This window comes from Nyctereutes procyonoides, unplaced genomic scaffold (assembly GCF_905146905.1).
Source record: "Nyctereutes procyonoides isolate TBG_1078 unplaced genomic scaffold, NYPRO_anot_genome, whole genome shotgun sequence".
In the NCBI taxonomy this organism is placed as follows: domain Eukaryota; kingdom Metazoa; phylum Chordata; class Mammalia; order Carnivora; family Canidae; genus Nyctereutes; species Nyctereutes procyonoides.
In genome coordinates this window covers 45,702,622-45,723,044 of record NW_026575139.1, presented here as the reverse complement: position 1 = coordinate 45,723,044, position 20,423 = coordinate 45,702,622, and the positions used below count along the sequence as shown (strand labels likewise).

The window sequence follows — 20,423 nt, the reverse complement described above, 5'->3', positions numbered from 1 at the left end:
ATAACTAGAAGCCTGTACCTTCCACTTCCCTTTATTCATTTTGCCCAACCCCCTACCCCTAACCTCTCCCTGCTGGCAACCACCAGTTGTTCTCTGTATTTATGGCTCTGTTTCTGCTTTTTTTGTTTGTTCATTCATTTGTTTTGTTTTTCAGATTCCACATATAAGTGAGGTCATATGGTATTTGTCTTTCTCTGATTTATTTCACTTAGCATAATACCCTCTAGGTCCATCCATGTCATTGCAAATGGCAAGATTTCATTCTTTTTATGGCTGCATAATATTCCATTGTGTATATCTATACCACATCTTCTTTATCCATCCATCTACTGATGGACCCTTGGGATACTCCCATATCCTGGCTACTGTATATGCTGCAATAAACAGAGGGATGCATATAATTTTTTTGAATTAGAGTTTTTGTTTTCTTTGGGTAAATACCCAGTAGTGGAATTACTCGATTATATGGCATTTCTATTTTTAATTTTTTGAGCAACCTCCATACTCTTTTATACAGTGGCTGAATCAATTTACATTCTCATCAACAGTTTGAGAAGATTCCTTTTTTTCTTTTCTTTTTTTTTTTTTTTTTTGATTCCTTTTTTTCTACATCCTTGCCAACGCTTGGTATTTTTGGTCTTTTTGATACCAGCCATTCTGACCGGTGTAAGGTAAAACTTTATTCGGTTTTGATTTCCATTTCCCTGAGGTTACTGATGTTGAATCTTTTGCTCCTAATGAACCCTTTTGACTCCTTATTTGTATGACTGCTATGTTGCTCACTCCTTCAAAACGTATTCACTGAGCACATACTATCTGGTAGGCACTATGCTAGGCTAGCCAACTGAATGGTAAACACAAGGTCCCTGTTCTCATGCAGTTTGAATACAGCATGACGACTGACAGCAACAATGATCTATGACAAATGAGGAGTATTAGGGTAAGAAATCATACAGCACAAAGATATGACCTTATTTAAGGGACATAAAAGCCCTCCTTGAAAATGCAATGTTTAAAACCAAACCCACAGGTGCATGGGTGGCTGAGTTAAGGAGCCAACTTGATTTTGGCTCAGGCCATGATCTCAGGGTGGTGAGATTGAGCCCCTCTTCAGGCTCTGCACTCAGTGGGGATTCTGCTTAAGATTCTCTCTCTCCCTCTCTCTTTGCCCCTCCCCTGCTTGTAAGCTCTCTCTCTCAAATAAACAGATCTTAAAAAAAACAAACACCAAAACCGAAGAGTAGAAGATAGACAGTTGAGAAAGAAGAGGAAGAGAATTCTAAGAAAAGGAAATAGTACCTACAAAACCCTGAAGGACAGAGAGTAGAGTACATATAAGGAACTAAATAAAGTTCAGTATGGTTAGAATGTCAAGATAGGCAAGGCCTTAAAATGTGTATTATTCTAAGGCTTTATTCCTTGGACATCGAGAATAAAAGAGGAATGACACAAAACTTCAGATTTATAATTTTTGAAGATCAATATATTTTTCTAATTGTAGTCAGAGCAGAAGGGAGCAAGAATGGATGCAGGATATGATAAAAATAAGCTCTTAAAATCTTGGTTTCTACGAAAAGAACTTCCTCATCCCTCTTTATTCCTTCTCAGACACCTTCAATATATCATTTTCTTCTGCTACCACTCTAACACTACAGCGTTTCTTCAACTCACCTATAAACTCTCTTGGGTGATCTCACCTATACTTCACAGGTCCACTCCATATAGTGATGATGACTCCCAAATCTTTATCCCCAGTTCATCTCTCAAGCCTAGAGCTACATTTCCTACCACCTATTAGATACACCCACCAATGTAATGCCATATGTTAAAAACCAGACACAAGATCCAGACCCACACATATTTAGTATTTTCTAGTTTTGTTGATAGCAGCAGTATCACCACCCAAGTCAGAATTTTAAGTGCTATTGATTACTTGTTTCCCCCCATTAATCACCAGGTAATTTTGACCATCTTTTTTTTTTTTTTAATTTTATTATTTATTTGAGAGAAACAGCAGGACGTCAGGCTCAATCCCAGGGTCCTGGGATCATGACCTGAGCTGAAGCCAGATGCTTAACTGACTGAGTCACCCAAGTACCCCATTTTTATCATCTTCTAAATATGATTCAAATCCATCTCTTCCTTTATCTCCAGTTCCAGTGCGTAAATTTAGGCTTGCACAAACTCTCATTTGGATTATTCAATCACTTGTCTTTACACTTCTAGCAACTTTACCTAATCCAGCCTCTACACCATGAGAGATTCCCTTCTTCAGTGTTTCTTCAGTTTATAGAAGTCCAAATTCTTTGACATGATATATAGATCCATTATCTTATCCTTTTCTGCCAGAAAATTGCCTGTATTCTCCATCTATGACATCTCTGCCATATTTGGTCACACCAAATCTACAAATGCAGATCCCTCAAAATTCATCATAGTTTCTGAAGATGCCAGGTGTTTGCACCCACTATTCCCATAGCCTGAAATATTTTTCCCATCTTGTCCACCTGAAAATTACCCTGTATTATTTTACAATCCAGTCAATGCCTCCTCCTCTATTAATCCTCCCTGGTTCACATTATAATTCTTTCTCTTCTCTTCCCTTCCCCTATTCCCAGTAAAGACAGATTATGTTATTTCTTTGACTTCACTTCTACAACAGCACTTTCAATATTATAACTGTTTACATGTCTGTTTTCCTGACTAAATTATATGTTCTCTGTTGATAGCATACTTTCTCTTTCTTGTGTCTCCATCCTCATCCCCTAAAATCCACTTGGCACTGAATAAGTATCTCCAGAATAAATGAATCTATACGATGGGATCCTAGGATATGCTTCAAAATGCCTTAAGTTATTTTAGAATTGTGACTTCTGGCTTAAGGGAGAGATAAGGAGGGTGTATATAAAAAAGGGATTCACCCCAGTTCACCCAGCACCCAGAAGAACCTATGGAAGTGATAAAACTACATAATACATAACAAAGATTTCTATACAAAGTATACATTATTTATTTATTTAGATTTTTTATTATTTTTTAATAATAAATTTATTTTTTATTGGTGTTCAATTTGCCAACATACAGAACACCGAATGCTCATCCCGTCAAGCGCACCCCTCAGTGCCCGTCACCCATTCACCCCCTCCCCCCGCCCTCCTCCCCTTCCACCACCCCTAGTTCGTTTCCCAGAGTTAGGAGTCTTTATGTTCTGTCTCCCTTTCTGATATTTCCTACCCATTTCTTCTCCCTTCCCTTCTATTCCCTTTCACTATTATTTATATTCCCCAAATGAATGAGAACATATAATGTTTGTCCTTCTCTGATTGGCTTATTTCACTCAGCATAATACCCTCCAGTTCCATCCATGTTGAAGCAAATGGTGGGTATCTGTCATTTCTAATGGCTGAGTAATATTCCATTGCAAGTATACATTATTTATGATCACAAAAAAGTTTTCTCATTGAAAACAACAAATATGAATAGAATCATTCATTAAATGAGTGTTTGTTCAACAGATCCTTTAAAAATGGTATTTTCAAAGAATATTTAATGACCAGGGAAAAAATGCCAACTGTTCCAATTAGAGTAGAAAAAAGATCTACAATGTGATCCTTAGAAATGTATCAGTTTAAAAACATTAGGAAAAAAATCTGAAATAAACTATACTGAATTATGAACAGTGTTATGTCTGCGTAATTTTCTATAACTATTATCATTTGACAAATACTTTTTGAGCATCTGTCTGCTATCATACAGTGATGAACAAGAGCCATCTAGTCTTTCTTTCTTGTAGTTAAACATGTCATACTATGTAATCAATCAGAAAAAGCATGCAAGTTAGAAAAAAATACATGGGTTTGCCCTCTCTGAATTTATATCCCACAAAAGGTTAAAAAAATTCCTAGGGATGCCTGGGTGGTTCAGTGGCTGAGCATCTGCCTTTGGCAAAGGCCATGACCCTGGAGTTCTGGGATTGAGTCCTGTATCAGACTCCTTGCAGGGAGCCTGCTTCTCTTCTCCCTCTGCCTATGTCTCTGCCCCTCTCTCTGTGTCTCTCATGAATAAATAAATAAAATCTTAAAAAAATAATTCCTAGATCTTCTCTTGAATGGAGGTTGGGGACAATTTTGATACAAATATTTTTATATTTTTATAAAGACCACCCCAATGACTTGGATGATTACAAACTATATCGTATACAATAATTGTCTAGATTACCTGACATGTCCAGTTCTTCTGTGGACCAAAGGTAGTGAAAACTCTCAATCTCTAGACTTCCTCTTCGGTTGGCAGATTTAAATACTATTATTAATACAAATAAAATTTGCTCAGCTGATATTTAATCCGTCATCCAACTTCCACATTTCTTTTCTCTTTTGTGTTTCTTTCCACTCTACCATTTCCTGCTCTATATATCTAAAAGAATTTTTACCTGTTCAACCAGGGAATATGCAGCTTAAAATTAAGCTCTCCCCCACTGGAGATTCTCAGGGAAGAGAGGAGATTGAGAGGGGAATCTATGTTTTTGAAGAGCATATATAAAATTTACAAAGAGTCTCAAAGCTGGTCCTTTTAAAGCTCCTGCTTCATAAGATACTTGCTTTTCCCTGCAAGAATAAAATCCTGCTCCAGATAGTTGCTGTAGTTGTAACATTTATTTAGAAAAGTAGATAATACCTGACTAGAACGTAACTAATTTACCTTCATTATTCTTCACTATTATTATTTTACTAGTTTGTATTACTGACTGAAAATACTTCTAAAGCTTCCAAGGATTTTCAGCTCATCAGAAACACAGTGATAGCAAAATTACTCTAACTGCTCTGAGTTTCAAAACTTCAGCACTACATTCTGACTGTTACATGTTTTTAGGTATATAAAAAAGAATAAATACAAACTGACACAATTCTGTAAGGTTTAGAGAGCTGCAAATGGATATGCTATGAAATAGTTTTCCAGAAATATTTTTCCTAAAGAACTCAAATAATTAAAATTTGTACTAAAAATATATAGCTGGATATCTTAATAGACATTATAGACAGACACAGAGTCTTAAGTGCTGAGTGTTGTGACGTCAAAAGACAACTAGGTGACAGAATTACTGAGAGTTATTCATTCGTCCATTTATCGAATTTTTAGAAGCACTTACTCTGTGGCAGGTATAATTCCAGGTACTGTAGGAGGAGTGAAAACAGATAAAAACTCCTGTCCTCATGGAATATGTTAGTGGATTGAAACAGATAATAAACAAGAAAAAAATAAAGATTATGTTATGTGGTGATTAAGTGCAAAGAAAAAAATACATTAGTAAAAAAAAAGATGTAGTGTAAAAGAAAGAAAGGAAGGGAGCAAGTCATGGCTGTCTGAGGAAAAACATTCTGAGCAGAGGAAAATGCAAGAACAAAGACCCAAAGGTAGGAAGATGCTTATTATGTTTAAGGAAGAGAAAACAGACCAGTGTGGCTAGAACAGAATGAAGATGGTAAAGAGTAATAGATGAAGAGGGAGAGATAAGAGGAACAGCTGGGGCTTCCTGGAGGAGCTTGTGAGGAAGGTTTTCAAGGACAGGTAACAGAGGTAACATTTGAAAGGGGGGGTGGGAGGTGATTCCAGGTAATTAGAACAAAGGAAAACAAAAGATAAGGAACCAGGATATTGAGGATGTTTAGGAATCAGAGACTAGCCAGGAGTGGAATCAGTATATATATGTAAGTGCGAGGAAGCATGAATGTGGTGAGGAAGGAGATGGAGGAGGGGGGCGGTGAAGATGATGTATGATAAATATTCAGTCATTGATCCTCTCTTTAAGAGATGCGGAAGAGACATGGGGCAGGGAGGTACCCCCTTTGCTTTTCCTGGCAAGAAAAAAATCCTGTTCCAGAGAATTGCTGTAGTCATTATATTTATAATAATAATAATAATAATAATAAAGGTGATCTTGAAATTTTTGTGGAGAAAACATGTTAAATTTTCTTGTAGTAGGAAGAAAAAATATGTAAGAACTGGAATTTAGACTATTTCATTAACATGAACTGAATTGCACTGATCTAATACATAGTGACTCGTAAGATGAAAATGACTAAAAAGTAGGAATGAGAAGACAAAATAAGAATTTCAATTTTTTAAAGAGCATTCCACAAAAGGGCTAATCCATGGCTAAACAATGAAGAGTTAATCACCTCTAATTCTACATAAAGAGGATTCTGTTATTTTTATCCACTTTGAATTCAAAGGTATTCACAGGGCAAGAATTGGGACTTTCCTTGCAGTTCAAAACCCCATTCCTCTAACAGTGCCTAGCATAGAAGATTCAAATGTCCTTTTAATGAATAAAAGGCCTACCCTTCACAGTCCATCTCAGTAAAATGACACAGTGCTAGAATTGTCATGTACTACTTTGAATCATTATTACTAATAGAACAATAAAAGCAGAAAAGGAGCTGAAAGGCAGTGTTTTCTTTACATTCTACCATCTGTGCAATAAAATGACATACCCCAAAGGAGTCTACGGCAAATTACCCATATGACAGAAGACCATTTGAGCTATACATGCAAGAGTGTTGCTTGGAATAATGAGATATATATCACATTAAATCTAATGAGGAAAGCTGGTGCAAAAATCAAAGGAAATTTTCCTTAATATATCCATATGAGTTGCATTAATGCTTCTCTTGAAATAGAAAAAAACAAAAAGCATAAACCAATCTGAAGCGATCTCTTTCCTTTTAATCCTTCAAGAACCCAGTGGATTTATGGAATCGTTTGCTTCTCTATAATTTTTCTTTAATATTAAATTAACAGTACCTTACCCTCTCATTTGTCGCAAATAATGCCAGGGAATACAATTAAAAAGACAACAGCTTTCATCCCCTCTCCGGTCATGGAATGTTCTAAATCCCTGAGAAAGGAACTGCTAAAGTGGGGGGGGGGGGGGGGGAACCAAACAAACAACCAAATACAAATGATGAAACATCTGCCAGGAAAAGCAGAATCCTACATAGGATACTGTTTATGCACACATCATTTTGATTAGTATTAGACCGTTTACAGTGAAAACTGACAGATCTGGTTTCATTACGACTTCTAAAACTCAAGCTCAACCACGTAAGAGCTTTTTTTTTTTTTCTTTCTTTAAACGCAAATGCCTCGTGTCAATATTCTTTCTCACCTACTGTGTTTCATGAAGCATTTTTCCTTGCTAAGACTGGCACGTCCTCAAGTGCAACTCTAGAAGCAGACTCGAACTCCCCCTCGGTACCACAAATAAACGTAAGAAGCCTTCCTAGCACACACCAGAGTACAACAGCGGTTTTGCAAAGGTCTGGTTAGCTCTGCGTGTTGGCAGCGATCAGAGCGAGGAGTGAAAATACGGTGCTCTGAGCGGAGTAAAAGGGAACCCTGGCCGCTTCATCCCCACGCTGCGACAATAAAAGCATCCTCCCCCTCCCCACGCCTCACACTTGGCCGGGAAAGCGGCCGGCCCGCTCACCTTGTAGACGTCCCCGTAGGTGCCACTGCCGACCCTCTGGACCAGCTCGTAGTCCTGCTGCGGGTTCCGCCTCAGGATGTCCGCGGCAGGCCGCAGCGGGGCCTCCATCTTCGCTCAGGGCCCGGCCCCCGCCGGCTCTGCCCCCGGCGCCCCGAGTCCCGCTAACGAGGATGAGCGGCGCCGCTTCCCAACATGGAGCCTCTGCCCGCAGCTCCGCCTGCACGAGGGACGAGCAGAGGCTGCAACCGCGAGCGGCCCGGCCCCTTCCCTTCCGCCCCGCCGGGGAGCGCGGACGAGCGGGCCTGCAAGGGTCCCCGGCGCCCCGTAGTCCCGTCCGGGCGCGGCCCTTCCCCCTCCCGGCCGTCCGCGAACAGCCCGCCGGCCTCCCCGCCCGCCGGGGCCTGGGGCCGGCTGGGTACCCGAGGGGGGGCGGCCCCGCTCTTTGTTGAGCGTGGAGCCAGGGACCTACTTCCACGCCGGCGCCCGCGTCCCGCGTCCCGCGTCCCGGCGCCCGCTGCCGCTGCGGACCCTGCGCCGCCGCCGCCGCCGCCGCCCGCCGCCCGCCGCCCCGCACGTCCGCTCGCAGGCGGCGGAGGCGCGTACCGCCGTCGCCGCCGCCGCCGCCGCCGCCGCCGCCGCCGCCGCCGCCGCCGCACCACGTCCCCCACCCGGGGCTGCGTCACCGGGTGAAACGTTCCCGGCCAGCGTGGGTCGGCGCCCAGCGGCCCGCCCGAGCGCGCCGGCCGCGGGACCAGAGTGCCGCCCTGAGGCCTGGTCGGGACACGACAGCCTCCCGGCCGCCAGGCCACCGCGCCCCCCCCCCCACCCCGCCCCGGCCGGTGCGCGTCCCTCCCCCGCCCAGGCTGCGCTCCCCGCTGAGGTGACGGACGCCCCCCACCCCACCCCCACCCGGGCGGGCCTTCGCGAGCCTACGGGCCTCCGCTAAACCGCCCCCCCAGATTCGCCAGGTAAATTTGGAGGGTGACGGGTAGAGGGGGAAGGGTGGGCGCGAGGGCAGCCTCTCCAGGTCAACACGGAAAAGGTAGGTAGGCTGAGGGCACTGGGCCTGAAGTCACCTGGCCGCGGGGCGCCGGGGAAGGAGGTCGGGGAGTGCCGGCCTAGCCTCGCCGCGGCACACCCAACTACTGCACCTTCCTGTTTTGCAAATCATTCCCGGTGGTACCAGTTTGAGGCTGCACTACACACCTACCTGCACAACCTGTCTCCTCCTGAGTTTTTCCACGACATTTCCGAAAGCCTGAATTCCCAGGAAGCCTCAGTGGCCTTTATGCCTGTTGGGGATACACGCTATGCCTCATGGCGGGACTGCGCCTTGCATGGGATCCGGAGTTCTGCAGAAGATAAAAACAAAAGCAGAGACCACAACCTGATTCTGGCTCTACCACCTCCTCAGTAGGTGATCCGGGGCAGCACATCATATTTGGCGATATCTCAGGGTCGTTATCTGCTGCTTTTGGGGTTAAGGTTTTGTATCTGGCACCCCCCCCCCAAAAAAAAAAGTGTTTATAAGGCGTCTTACAGAATTCTAGAGAGGGTTAATCCATAGAAGAAGTCATAAACTACTTAACTACATAAACTACATAACTGCATAACTACATAACTGCATAAACTACAGTGCACAGAGTATGGAAACAGGAGTTCGAGGAAGTCATTGGGCTGATGTTTCACAAGCTGTTTTCCAATTTCAGTTCCAGTCCTTTTCTGAAGGTAGAAATAAAGTTGCCAGATTTATGTATTTCAGTAGAAATACATAAAAGATATTTCAGTAGAGGTTTCAAACCGAAAAGCCAGATAATGCTCAGCCAATGCGTTTAGTAACTGAAAAATCAGGAAAGAGCAAGTTGCAGGTGTTGGCTTGTGAGTTTGAGCATCCAATTCAATTCCGTTTTTGGGCGATATACTCCTTGTTGGTGATCATTGTAATTAATTGTATAATGTAGAAATTAAATTTACACCTTAACAGGACAAGGAATATATGTATTTTCTTGTGCTCCCTGCACAAAAGGCACTTATTTAGCGAACATAAGTAAGCTCAGACTTACATGCTCTATGGACAAAGCCTATGTGTTTGCTGCATTGAAAAAATTGTTGAAGAACAGTTCCTTCTTTCAAAGCTTCTTGGCACTTGTTTTGGTGGGCACATACTTTTGGCTTCAATGACTCAAAATCTTTTCAAATGTTCTATTGGTATCCTAGTACTTGTTTACAGTCATAAATTCTTTTTTTTCTTCCTTTGACCCTATAAGCATTGATCCTTTTTCTAGTCTGGAGTTTATTCTTACTTATTTATACTTGCATTATTCCAGAGAATTTGAGGCAGCATACAGAAAATATATACTATTACATGAGATAAAAATAGGTAAATGAAGAAATAGGTATGGTGTTAAAGAGAGGGAAAAGAGGATACTAGAGCAATGCAGCAAATTTGCCAAAGCAGCGGGGTTTTATAGTGTTTTTGAGATCACAATGAAGCAATTGATCAAGAGAGGCACATCTTGTCCTACTACGAAGACTTTAGAGAATTTTACCTCATGAGGCTTCATAAAGTGGAAACGCTGAACTTCCAATTTGAAACAAGGGTAAGTGTCTGATAATCCTTCAAGCATGTTATTCTTGAAACACAATGTTTGATATTAATTGAGTAATAAAAAGTTTGAGGTCATAGGCTTCAACAAGACTCTGGAGTGCAGATATTTTTATGTTGCCAGCAATGGCAGATCCATATGCTTTGACTATCGATTCAGAGGCGGATAGCATGGAAAAAGTTGAAATTTTACGTGGCGATTTAAAAATATGTCTGCTATAATCATTACTTGTACTGCTTTTGATGCAAAGAGGAAAACATTTGTTTTATTCTAACTCCAAAAGAATCTTATTTAAAAATCTTATTTAAAAATACTGGTTGAGTTCATTTAAACAAGATCAGTGAAGTCATAGCTGGTGAGTTAAATATTACATGGTTGGTAGAGAAATTCAAATTTAATATCCATAAAATAAACATATGGCACATAAATTTAATTTTACACCCTAAACAATTAAGCACAGAGCTTTCAATAATATAATGTAATAATAATAATTTGAAAATTGTAGCTAGCAGTTTCTTACAAACTGCCGAATGTTATAACAAAGTATGGAATAAGAATACATATAACTTGGTAAGCCCTTTATCTCTGCCTCATTATCATATATTCTTTGTGTCTTCATAATATCTGACATGTAAAATATCTTCCAGGTTTTACTCTCATCTACATAACAACCTGTAATGGTTTGCTCTGTGTTTTGTAGTGTTTTTCCATTCTGTCAAAGTTCTTTAGTAAAATGCTAATTGTAATCTGTGGCTCCTGGTTTCTTCAGCCAAGGCTGAATAAAAAAAAAAAAAAAAAACTGGGAACATAAAATTTTTAACTTCTACCTAGGTAAGGTTTGTAAGTAATTATCCAAGATAGAAAGCCTTATTAAAACTCAAGTGTGACAGAACAGAGCATGAGGACATTAAGTTTTGTGTATGGAACATGTAGGCTTAACCTGTATAATCTCCTGATGAACCTTCTGGCATAAACTAGTTGCAAAATGTAACACTGTGTGATTGAGTTTATTGCTCCATGGATTTGTTAGATATAATTAAATTTTGGAAGACATCTGCCACAGTTGTGATTTAGATTTTCAAATAGTTCAGCTATTCTTTCTGTTACTAATTAGGGTCAGTTGTCTATTGAGGGAAGAATCATGTTTTTGAAGAATAGAAGAGCTCTATTTTGTTCTGGACAGCAGTAGACCATGTATTTCATTCAGAATCAGTATCAAGTCAGTATGAGGGGAGTTTTAAAAAAGAAGTGTTGCAGGTACCTGGTTGGCTAGATCAGTAGAGCGTGTGACTCTTGATCTCAGGGTTGTAGGTTTGAGCCTACATTGGGTGTAGAGATTACTTAAAATCGTTTTAAATTCTAAAAACAAAAATTTTAAAAATAAAAAAAAGAACAGTTGCATATTCCTTTTTTTTATCCAGCTTGAAATGATCATCTGATATGTTAAAATTAACCTTGATTCCCAGGATGGATTTTAGGTTTTTATCAGGATTGGTAGCAGGGTTCCTGTATTTGGCTCACAACTTGATCCTGTCTGCAAATTCAGTAACTAAGAAAAAATGTAAGTTATAAATAATCTTACGTTGTTCCTTGATTTCCTCACAGTATAATAAGTATAACATTCAGAAGGGATGCTTAAAGTTTGCTTACACCTCATATAAACTAATGTTCCGAGAAGCCCTAATGGTCAGAAGAGACCACAATGCCTCACTGTGGCCCTATCCTATACTTCTACCACTCTTACGGTATTCTAACTAGCTCTTTTTTTCCTTGCCCCTTTAAGATGAGTATAGTAATGGCATTCCACTGTTTCTAGTCTCAGGGTGTTTCACTATCCCTTATTAGTTCCTTAAACCCTGTTCTCATTTTTATAAATAGTCCTTTCATTAGATTCTCTCTTTGTGCTGTATCTTTCTTGCCAGAACCGTGATTAATAGTTACAGGTATTAGAAGAAACCTCAGGAAAGAAACCCTTGCTTTGTGGAATGGTATTACTCACATAATCTGGTGATTACCTATATAAACTTCTTGCCATGGAAAATGAAACAAGGGTGTCACAATTACTGAAATAACCATCAGTAGTGACAGGAGATGGAGGGCGCAGCAATGGAAGGCCATATCTAGCAACTTAGCTGCTTTGATAGTGATGATCACTAAAATCATCCTGTCATTTGCTCTGATTGCCTGTGAGAGAATACTTGGGGGGGGGGGGAATCCAAAAGCTTCTTTGACAGCTTCAAAGAAACCTATTTCTCATGTAGCTGAAGGGGAAATAATGGCTGAGAATCAAGCCCATAGCTGAATAGTAAAGGCTCTAGAGTTGCAATAGTATTTAAATGTGAGACCTAGATCTGTTATGCCAAGGTAAGAGCTCTGGTATAGAAGTACTGGGATCCTGCAACAAGGATGGGGGCATTTGGGTAGATATAAATGACACTGAGAACTTTGAACAAGAGTAATGTTTCAAATAAGTGATAGACATTAAGGAGTGCACTTGTGATGAGCTCCGGGTGATGTATGGAAGTGTTGAATCACTATACTGTACACCTGAAACTAATATGACACTGTATGTTAACTAACTGGAATTTAAATAAAAACTTTAAAAAGGAGAGAGATTTTAGCATAGCCCTGATGGAAAAGGACAAGACCTGTTCTTGGAGAAGAAAACTTTTGCACTGCTGGAATGACAGGGTCTTGCCAAATACCTGTGATTCAGGTTGACTTGAGCAGTGGTAGTCTTTCTGAACTGGCTATTTGAAGTTGGTAGTCTCTATGCTGAGATGCCAGAACTTCCAAGACATACTGTAGAGGAAGGAATCTGAAGATTCACGGAGATGGGAATGTTGGACTTGCCCTTTTATATGCATCTGGCTTAGTAATGCTCTATCTATACCATCCCTATAAGGGCCTATAATATCTGCCTTTATCAAAGCATTGAGATAAAGGGCTACAGATGTCCTTGAAAAATTCTTTGGTGGCTGTCCTAATTGGTTGGAAATGATAATGGAGATGCCACAATGAAATCAGGATCCATGATTTCAGTGGGAATATTTGAGATCCTGGTAGAGGCCAGGTGGGACTTAACTGTCAAAGGCATGTTCAGCGCAATTACCATGATAACCCTCAGGAGGAAGTGATAATCAAGGATGTTTGCAAGGATCTTCAATGGTGTATGATCATCAGTGTCAATAAATGAAACCAATAGTCTACCTAAGTGCTACTTGACATATGTAAGCAGAAAAATTTCAGGTCTGATGAGAAATTGAACTCAGGTCACTGTGATGGTGATTCAATACATATCACCCAATTCTTAAACTGTAACCAGTTCACAAGTCTAGAGTACCTGAATTGAGGGAGAAGCCTCACAGTTGTATTTCTACATGTGGAGTCTTTACTAGAGCAAATCAACACAGCCCTTGGCACCTAGATATAGCTATTGAATTGACACTTAGAATGTAGATTTCAGTTCCCTTTTAAAGAAATCATCAGAAGCAGTTTGCCTTCACATGACTTGGATAGCACTGTCATTATCTTAACCTCAGACCCATGTAAACACTTCAGTTATAATATGCTGTAATTCCAGAGGGACCTTTGTTTTCTTGATATCTAGTAGAACATCCTGTTAGTCTATTACCTTGATGACATAGTGCAAACTGGATAAGTAAACAGGAAATAGCAACTGCCCTAGATACTTTAAAAAGACCCCTTTATTAGAGGATGAGAAATAAACCTAGTTCAGAGACCTGTGCAATAGTGAAATTTCTAAAAATAAGTGGAATTACTGTGTTCTACATCCACCTCAAAGAACAATACACAGTGCTTGGTTAGACTGTTTGGATTCTGGAGCCACCATATTGCACGTGCTGCTCTCTGACCCATTTACCATGTAAATCATATGGCGGCCAGTTTTTCATAGGACTTGGAAAAACAGAATGTCCTACAGATGGTCCAGGTTATTGGCACAAGCTGCACTGATAGGGTTTTGGTACAAGAATGTGCCCTCATCTCCTGACAACTATTCTCCATTTGAAAGGTAACTCTTGGTTTGTAACCAGGCCTTGGCAAAAACTAAACACCTGACTGGGGGATACTGAGAGACTGTGTTTTGTGAACTGCTCTTTAGGAACTGGCTGTTATCTAATTTACTGAATCATTAATTGAACATGGGCAGCATAATTTCATTATCAAATGGAAAGGTATATACTGGGGTGACCTGAGCAGATATGGAAGGCATGGACAGACTTCCTTTGTACCCATCCCTACTTCTTTGCCACCACCCCCCCTTTTTTGAACTTTTTCTCATGGTCATTTAGCAGAGGAAGGAAAAGCTTGGGCCTGGTTTATTAATGGTCTGCATGATATACTAACACCAACTGGAAGCATATAGCCTCTGAATTATGGCACTACCCTTAATGAGGTGGCCTTGAAAAATAGGGTTGAAGAGAAATTCTCCCCATGAGCATAATATTGAATAGAACATCTGGTTGTCCTCTTTGTTAGGATGGAGGTATAGATCTATATATATGGCCTGAAGTTTAGATCTATATTTATGTAAAGTGGCTAGTAGGTGGGCCAGTAACTTGGAAAGAAGAATATCTGAGAAAAGGAAATAATGGATTCTCAAAATGGACCCAGAATGTGAAAATATCTGTGAACCACATAACTGCCCACAAGAGGGCATTCATTCCAATAATTAGGTTTACAAGATGATCTATTCTATGGTTGTCAGCCTCTACTTGATCACTCTGGTGCTAATTTAGTGGGCCCATGTACAAAAGAATTAAGTCCAAATGTGGATTCAATAGCATGGACTTCCATTTGCCAGGGATATTACTACCCCTAGGGAGTGTTTAACTTGCTTATAGCAGAGGCCATTGCAGGGGCCCCATTATGGTAGTATTTCCTAAACAGACCAGTCAACCACCTGGTGGCAATTTATTATACTAGATCCCTTCCATTATGGAAAGAAAAGGGATTCATTCTCATGGAAATAGATACAGATTCCAGATACAGGTTTACCTTCCCTGCCTGGAAAGTTTTGTTTTGTTTTTTGTTTTTTTTTTTTGGGTTTTTGTGCTAGTACCACAATCCATGGGTTTACAGAATGACTTATTTCATCATGTATTATAACACTAAGTTTAAGTGAGAAACTCCTTTTACTTTGAGGAAAATATAACAATGAAATCATGACCATGGAATTAACTAATCTTACCTGAAATTCATCACTTAGAAGAAGCTAGTTTGAGGGAATGGAAGAAAGGTTTGCTGAAGAATCAGTTGTGGTGCTGGCAAGGAGATAAACCAGTGAGGATATGAGATAGGACTTAACTCTGTAGCCATTGTATGTTGCCATCTACCCTACATTCAGATTGTGTGAGCTTAGGAACCAAGGGATAGAGTGGTAGCTCTTCTACTATTCCTAACAACTCACCTGAAGAATTTTTGTCTCTACAACTTTATAATTTTGTCTTTAAAACATTGGGCTTAGTGGATCTTAAGGCCCAAGGGGCAGATACTCCCCAGTAACAGTCACAATTTCATTAAATAGGAAACTGAAACTGTCAGCTGACCTATAAGAGGCCTTTTAGCCATTGAGGCAACAGTTAGGGGATCATTGTACTGATTGGAGTGATTGGTCCTCACTATTAAGGGAAATTGGTTGTTGCTCTACAAAGAAAACAAGAAGGACTATGTTTGAGACCCTACATGTGCACTAAGATACCTCTTGGTATTCACGTGTCTAATATTACTGAACAATGTGAAGCTGCAGCAACCCAGTAAAGATAAGGCCACTAAGGACTTGGACCTATGGAAGTAAGCTTTGGGTCATCCTATCAGAGGAGATAGCACTGAAGGATGGGGAAAAAAGGAAAGCTGTGATTATCACCTTAGGCCTTGTGCTCAAAAACTATCTTCTCTCCTGTTCCCTTATTATCAGGACCACAGTTTTGTTTACCTTTTTTGAGTGGCTATGTCTATCAGATGAGACAGAGACCCTTCCCAATGCTAGGGGAGAAATCTCAATTGGCCTAGCCTCATTTCTCTTACTACAAGGATGGTTTATGATAGACAATTCTAGACAATAACAGATAAAGTCTAGGTAAAGTCTATGGGAGTGCTTCTGGAGGGTTTTCCTTGCATTTATCAAGGTACATAAGGCACAGACATGCCTTTTTCTGTTTCTAGGCATGGCTAACTGTTCTGATGACTAGAATGGCAGATGCCATTTTGGAACCCTGATAGGAGCCCACATTACAAAATAAATCCACATGCTAAAGGTAATGAAGTGCAAACTTGGTCCTTGTGGCCAAAGCCTGCTGTTATTCTCCAAAATCCATTTCCCTTCATTTAAAAAAAATATTTATTTCAGTAATCTCTAACATCCATCATGGGGCTCAATGACCCTGAGATCAAGAGTCACATATTCTTCCAACTGAGCCAGCCAGATGTCCTCCCTTCTTTCTTTAGTATTAGGTCTTTTACATTTTAGTTAGATACACATATACATAATATATTTATCAAATAAGTACATTGACATGTACTGTCAATGGTATTTGAATAGAGATGATATGTGCCACTTTTGGGTTATATTTTTAGAATGGAAATATGCCCTTCTTTCCTTTCTTTCTGTCTATTTGGCTGAATGAGGATGCAAATGCCCAAGTAGCAATCTTGGCTTATACCATGGAAGTCCAATATTAGGTTCTTTGATATTTCAAAGCTACCATATTAGCCCTAGAGGGTTTATGTTCAGATTATATCAGGAGAGAGAAATGAATATCTGTCTTAAGCCACTGTAATTTTTTACAGCAGCCAAATCCATGTCCTAACTAATATTGTTAATGATGTTAAGCTGCTGAATTAATCACCACAGAACAAACCTGTCTTCAAAAAAATTATGTGACAGTAAATGTCCATTTGGATTAAGCTATTTTGAGTTACAGCCTAAAGCATTTTAACTGATATACTTTTCCAAGCTTGCTAGTTATACAGGGAAGGAATGAGTTGTAGCATCAACTACTGAGAAACTTGTGATTGAGAGAGCCCTTTTCATTCTTAAGGAGGTTACATTTTATTTTATTATTTTTTCTTTTTTTATTGAAGTATAATTAACACATACAGTTATATTAGTGTACAATATTAAATAGGCCTAGGCATTCCTCAGTGCTCAGTAAGTATGCTCTTGATCCCCTTTATTTCACCCATCCCCCAGTCACCTCCTCTCTGGCAACCACCAGTTGTTCTCTGTATTTGATTCTGTTTTTTTGTCTTTTTTGTTCATTTGTTTTTCTTAAATTCCACATATGAATGAAATCATATGGTATTTATCTTTCTCTGTTGGACTTACTTCACTTAGCATTATGCACTTTAAGTCCATCCATGTTGATGCAAATGACAGAATGAAGAGAGCCTTTTTTTTATGATGGGGAGAAATGAGCATGGTGAAGGAGCTGATGGGAAAAAAATCATTGAGGATATAGGAGGGAAGGAACAAAATATGGAGTAACATCCCAGAGAAGTCAGGATGAGAGGAGAGCTAGAGTACTAATGTACAAATACCTTTTCTTCTTTTTTTCTGATTTAAAATAAACTTGACTTTAATTTTTTAAAAGCAGCCTAGTAATATGTAATTACGATGCCATATAATTCACCAATTTAAATTGTATAACTCAGTAATTTTTAGTATATCCACAGAGTTGTACAGAATTGACTTCAAACATTTAAAAAAAATTTAAACACCCCAAAAAGAAACCTGTACTCACTAGCAATCACTCTCCACTTTTTCCTTAACCCCTCTTCCACACTCCTGCCATAGGTGACCAGTGATCTACTTCCTGTCTTTATAAATATGCTAATTCTGTACATTTCATATAAATGGAATCATACAATATGTGGTCTTTATGATTGGCTTCTTTCAGTTAGCATAATGTTTTCAAGATCCATGGTGTAGCATATACCAGTACTTCATTCCTTTTTATGGCCAAATAATATTCCATTATTTAGATATACAATGTTTTATTTATCCATTCATCAGTTATTTGGCATTTAGGTTATTTCTACCTTTTGGCTCCTGTGAATCATGCTGTTATGAGTCTTCCTGTACAAGTTTTCACACAGCATATGGTTTCATTTCATTTGGGTATATATGAGTGGAATTGCTGGGCCATATGATAACACTATGTTTAACTTTTTGAAAAGCTGCCAGACTGGGCAGCCCCGGTGGTGCAGCAGTTTGGCGCCGCCTGCAGCCTGGGGTGTGATCCTGGAGAACCAGAATCGAGTCCCACATCGGGCTCCCTGCGTGGAGCCTGCTTCTCCCTCTGTCTGTGTCTCTGCCCCTCTCTCTCTGTGTCTATGAATAAATAAATAAAATCTTTAAAAAAAAAAAAAGAAAAGCTGCTAGACTGCTTTCCAAAGTAACTGCACCATTTTATATTCTCACCAGCATGTATGGGTGTGCCAAGTTCTCCACATCCTCACCTACTCTCATTATTGTCTTTTTCATCCTAGTAGTTAAGAATAGCATTTCATTGTGAGTTTTTTTTTCTTTTTTAAGTAGGCTCCACTCCCAGTGTGGAGCCCAATGTGGGGTTTGAACACATGACCCTGCGAGAAGCTTGAACTGGTATCAGGAGTCAACTGTGCCACCCAGGTGCCTCTCATTGTGGTTTTGATTTGCATTTCCCTAGTGACTAGGATATTTATCATCTTTTCATGTGTTTTTGGCCATTTGTATGTCTTCTGTGGAGAAATGTTTATTTAATATATCCTCTGCCCATTTTTAAAAATTGAGTTATTTGTATTTTTACTCTATCATACTAATACTTCAGATTCCAACTCAACACCACAGGATTCATTCTATCCTTCCCCCTTTCTTTATTATAACTTCATCTTAAAAAGCAAGAAATCTGGTTCTGCTTATGTACCATATATTTGTTCAATCCTAGTGCATATATAAAATAATTTCAGAATTGCTAGCCCATGTATGACTTGGGAGGAAAAAAATATGAAGTATCTTGTATACCTGAAATTAATGTAACATTGTATATCAACTATACTCAAAATAATTTTTTTAAGTAAACTGGAGTATGATACTTGTATACAATTTCTGTCTCTAGTATTATAGCACATAGTCAAAATACTGTTTTCTAAAGTTTTTCAGATCCTACACCTAGTTATGTTATTTACCTGTAATATAATTCAGTTCACTTAAAAATTTTATTATTATTTTTTACTGTTTGTAATTCCATTTTGAGGCCTCCCTCTACCCCCATATCTTGGTTGGTTTCAATTATTTATTTATTTTGGAGAAAGTGAAACATTACCATGGCTCTCAGAAACAGCTATATAAAAAGGTTACATCTAAGGAAGTATCAGTCTTCCTCATCTCTACTACCCTGTTCCCTTTCTCCCATTACTTTCACTCTATTCTCATCCATCCTATAGGTAACTGATCTCACTAGTTTCTAACTTATTCTTCTTGTATTTCTTTTGTGTGGATGAGCAGATATCTTTGTTCTTTCATTTCATTTTCTTTCTTTTAAGGATGGGTAAAGTATTTTCACTGTTCCCCCTTCCATTTGATAGTATTCTGGAAATTAGTCTGTATCAGTTCAAAGAAATCTTCTTTATTCTTTTTTATAGCTGTGAGGTGTTCATTGTATAGACATATTCAACCACTCTCAGATACGGGTATCTAAGTTGTTTCCAGTATTTTGCAATTTCATAAGATGCTGTAATAAATAACCCTGTATAAATGTATTTTCATATGTATTTCATATGGTTCCTATGTATTTGGACTAGATTAAACTCATTGTTTTAAAAAATAAATACGTTCTTTTTTTTTTTTTTTTTTTTTTTTTTTTAAGAGATGAAGAGGGACAGAAGGGGAGAGACTATTAAACAGGCTCCACACCCAGCATAGAACCCAACTCGGGGCTCGATTATATGATCCTGAGATCATGACCTGAGCTGAAAACAGGAGTCAGATGATTAATTGACTGAGCCACCCAGGTGCTCCCTAAAATAAATTTTTCTAACAATGTCTACTGTCAGAGTCTAGAAACAGTGAAATTTCTGCTAGGAATGAACACAACTAGCACCAGATCTTGGTTTCTGAATTTTTTTTTTTTTCATTACAAGTAGGCAGAACTTCTTGGAGAAGTTGGCTAATTCTAGTCCTGAGGCAGGGAAAAATACAAGGGAAACTTGAAGCATTTTCTTATGCCAAAAAATAAGGAAGTGATCAAAGACAAATAAACAGATGTTAAGAGGACATAGATGTTACCTTGAAGGGATTCCCGTTGGTGAAATTTAGGGCAATTTGA

General features: G+C 39.3%; 2 protein-coding genes across 5 annotated transcripts in view; one reads left to right on the top strand and one right to left on the bottom strand.

Moving 5' to 3' along the window:
• MAP4K5 (mitogen-activated protein kinase kinase kinase kinase 5) overlaps positions 1–8,791 on the bottom strand; it is a 108,559-nt gene extending 99,768 nt beyond the window's left edge. Inside the window, exons 1-2 of one of the 2 annotated variants that reach the window (XM_055304326.1) lie at positions 8,700–8,791; positions 7,490–7,706 (exon numbers count right to left, since the gene is read on the bottom strand). In XM_055304326.1, the coding sequence (XP_055160301.1) occupies positions 7,490–7,597 (108 nt within the window). In that variant the 5' untranslated portion in view covers positions 7,598–7,706; positions 8,700–8,791. Of the gene's footprint in view, positions 1–7,489; positions 7,707–7,958; positions 8,040–8,699 lie in introns of those variants that run through there. The other variant, XM_055304325.1, reaches the window with a different exon arrangement.
• The window catches only part of ATL1 (atlastin GTPase 1), an 81,018-nt gene continuing 68,957 nt past the window's right edge, over positions 8,363–20,423 (top strand). For 2 of the 3 annotated variants that reach the window (XM_055304329.1, XM_055304327.1), the window contains exon 1: positions 8,363–8,457. The gene's annotated coding sequence lies outside the window, so the exon portion shown is untranslated. Of the gene's footprint in view, positions 8,458–9,555; positions 10,090–20,423 lie in introns of those variants that run through there. The other variant, XM_055304328.1, reaches the window with a different exon arrangement.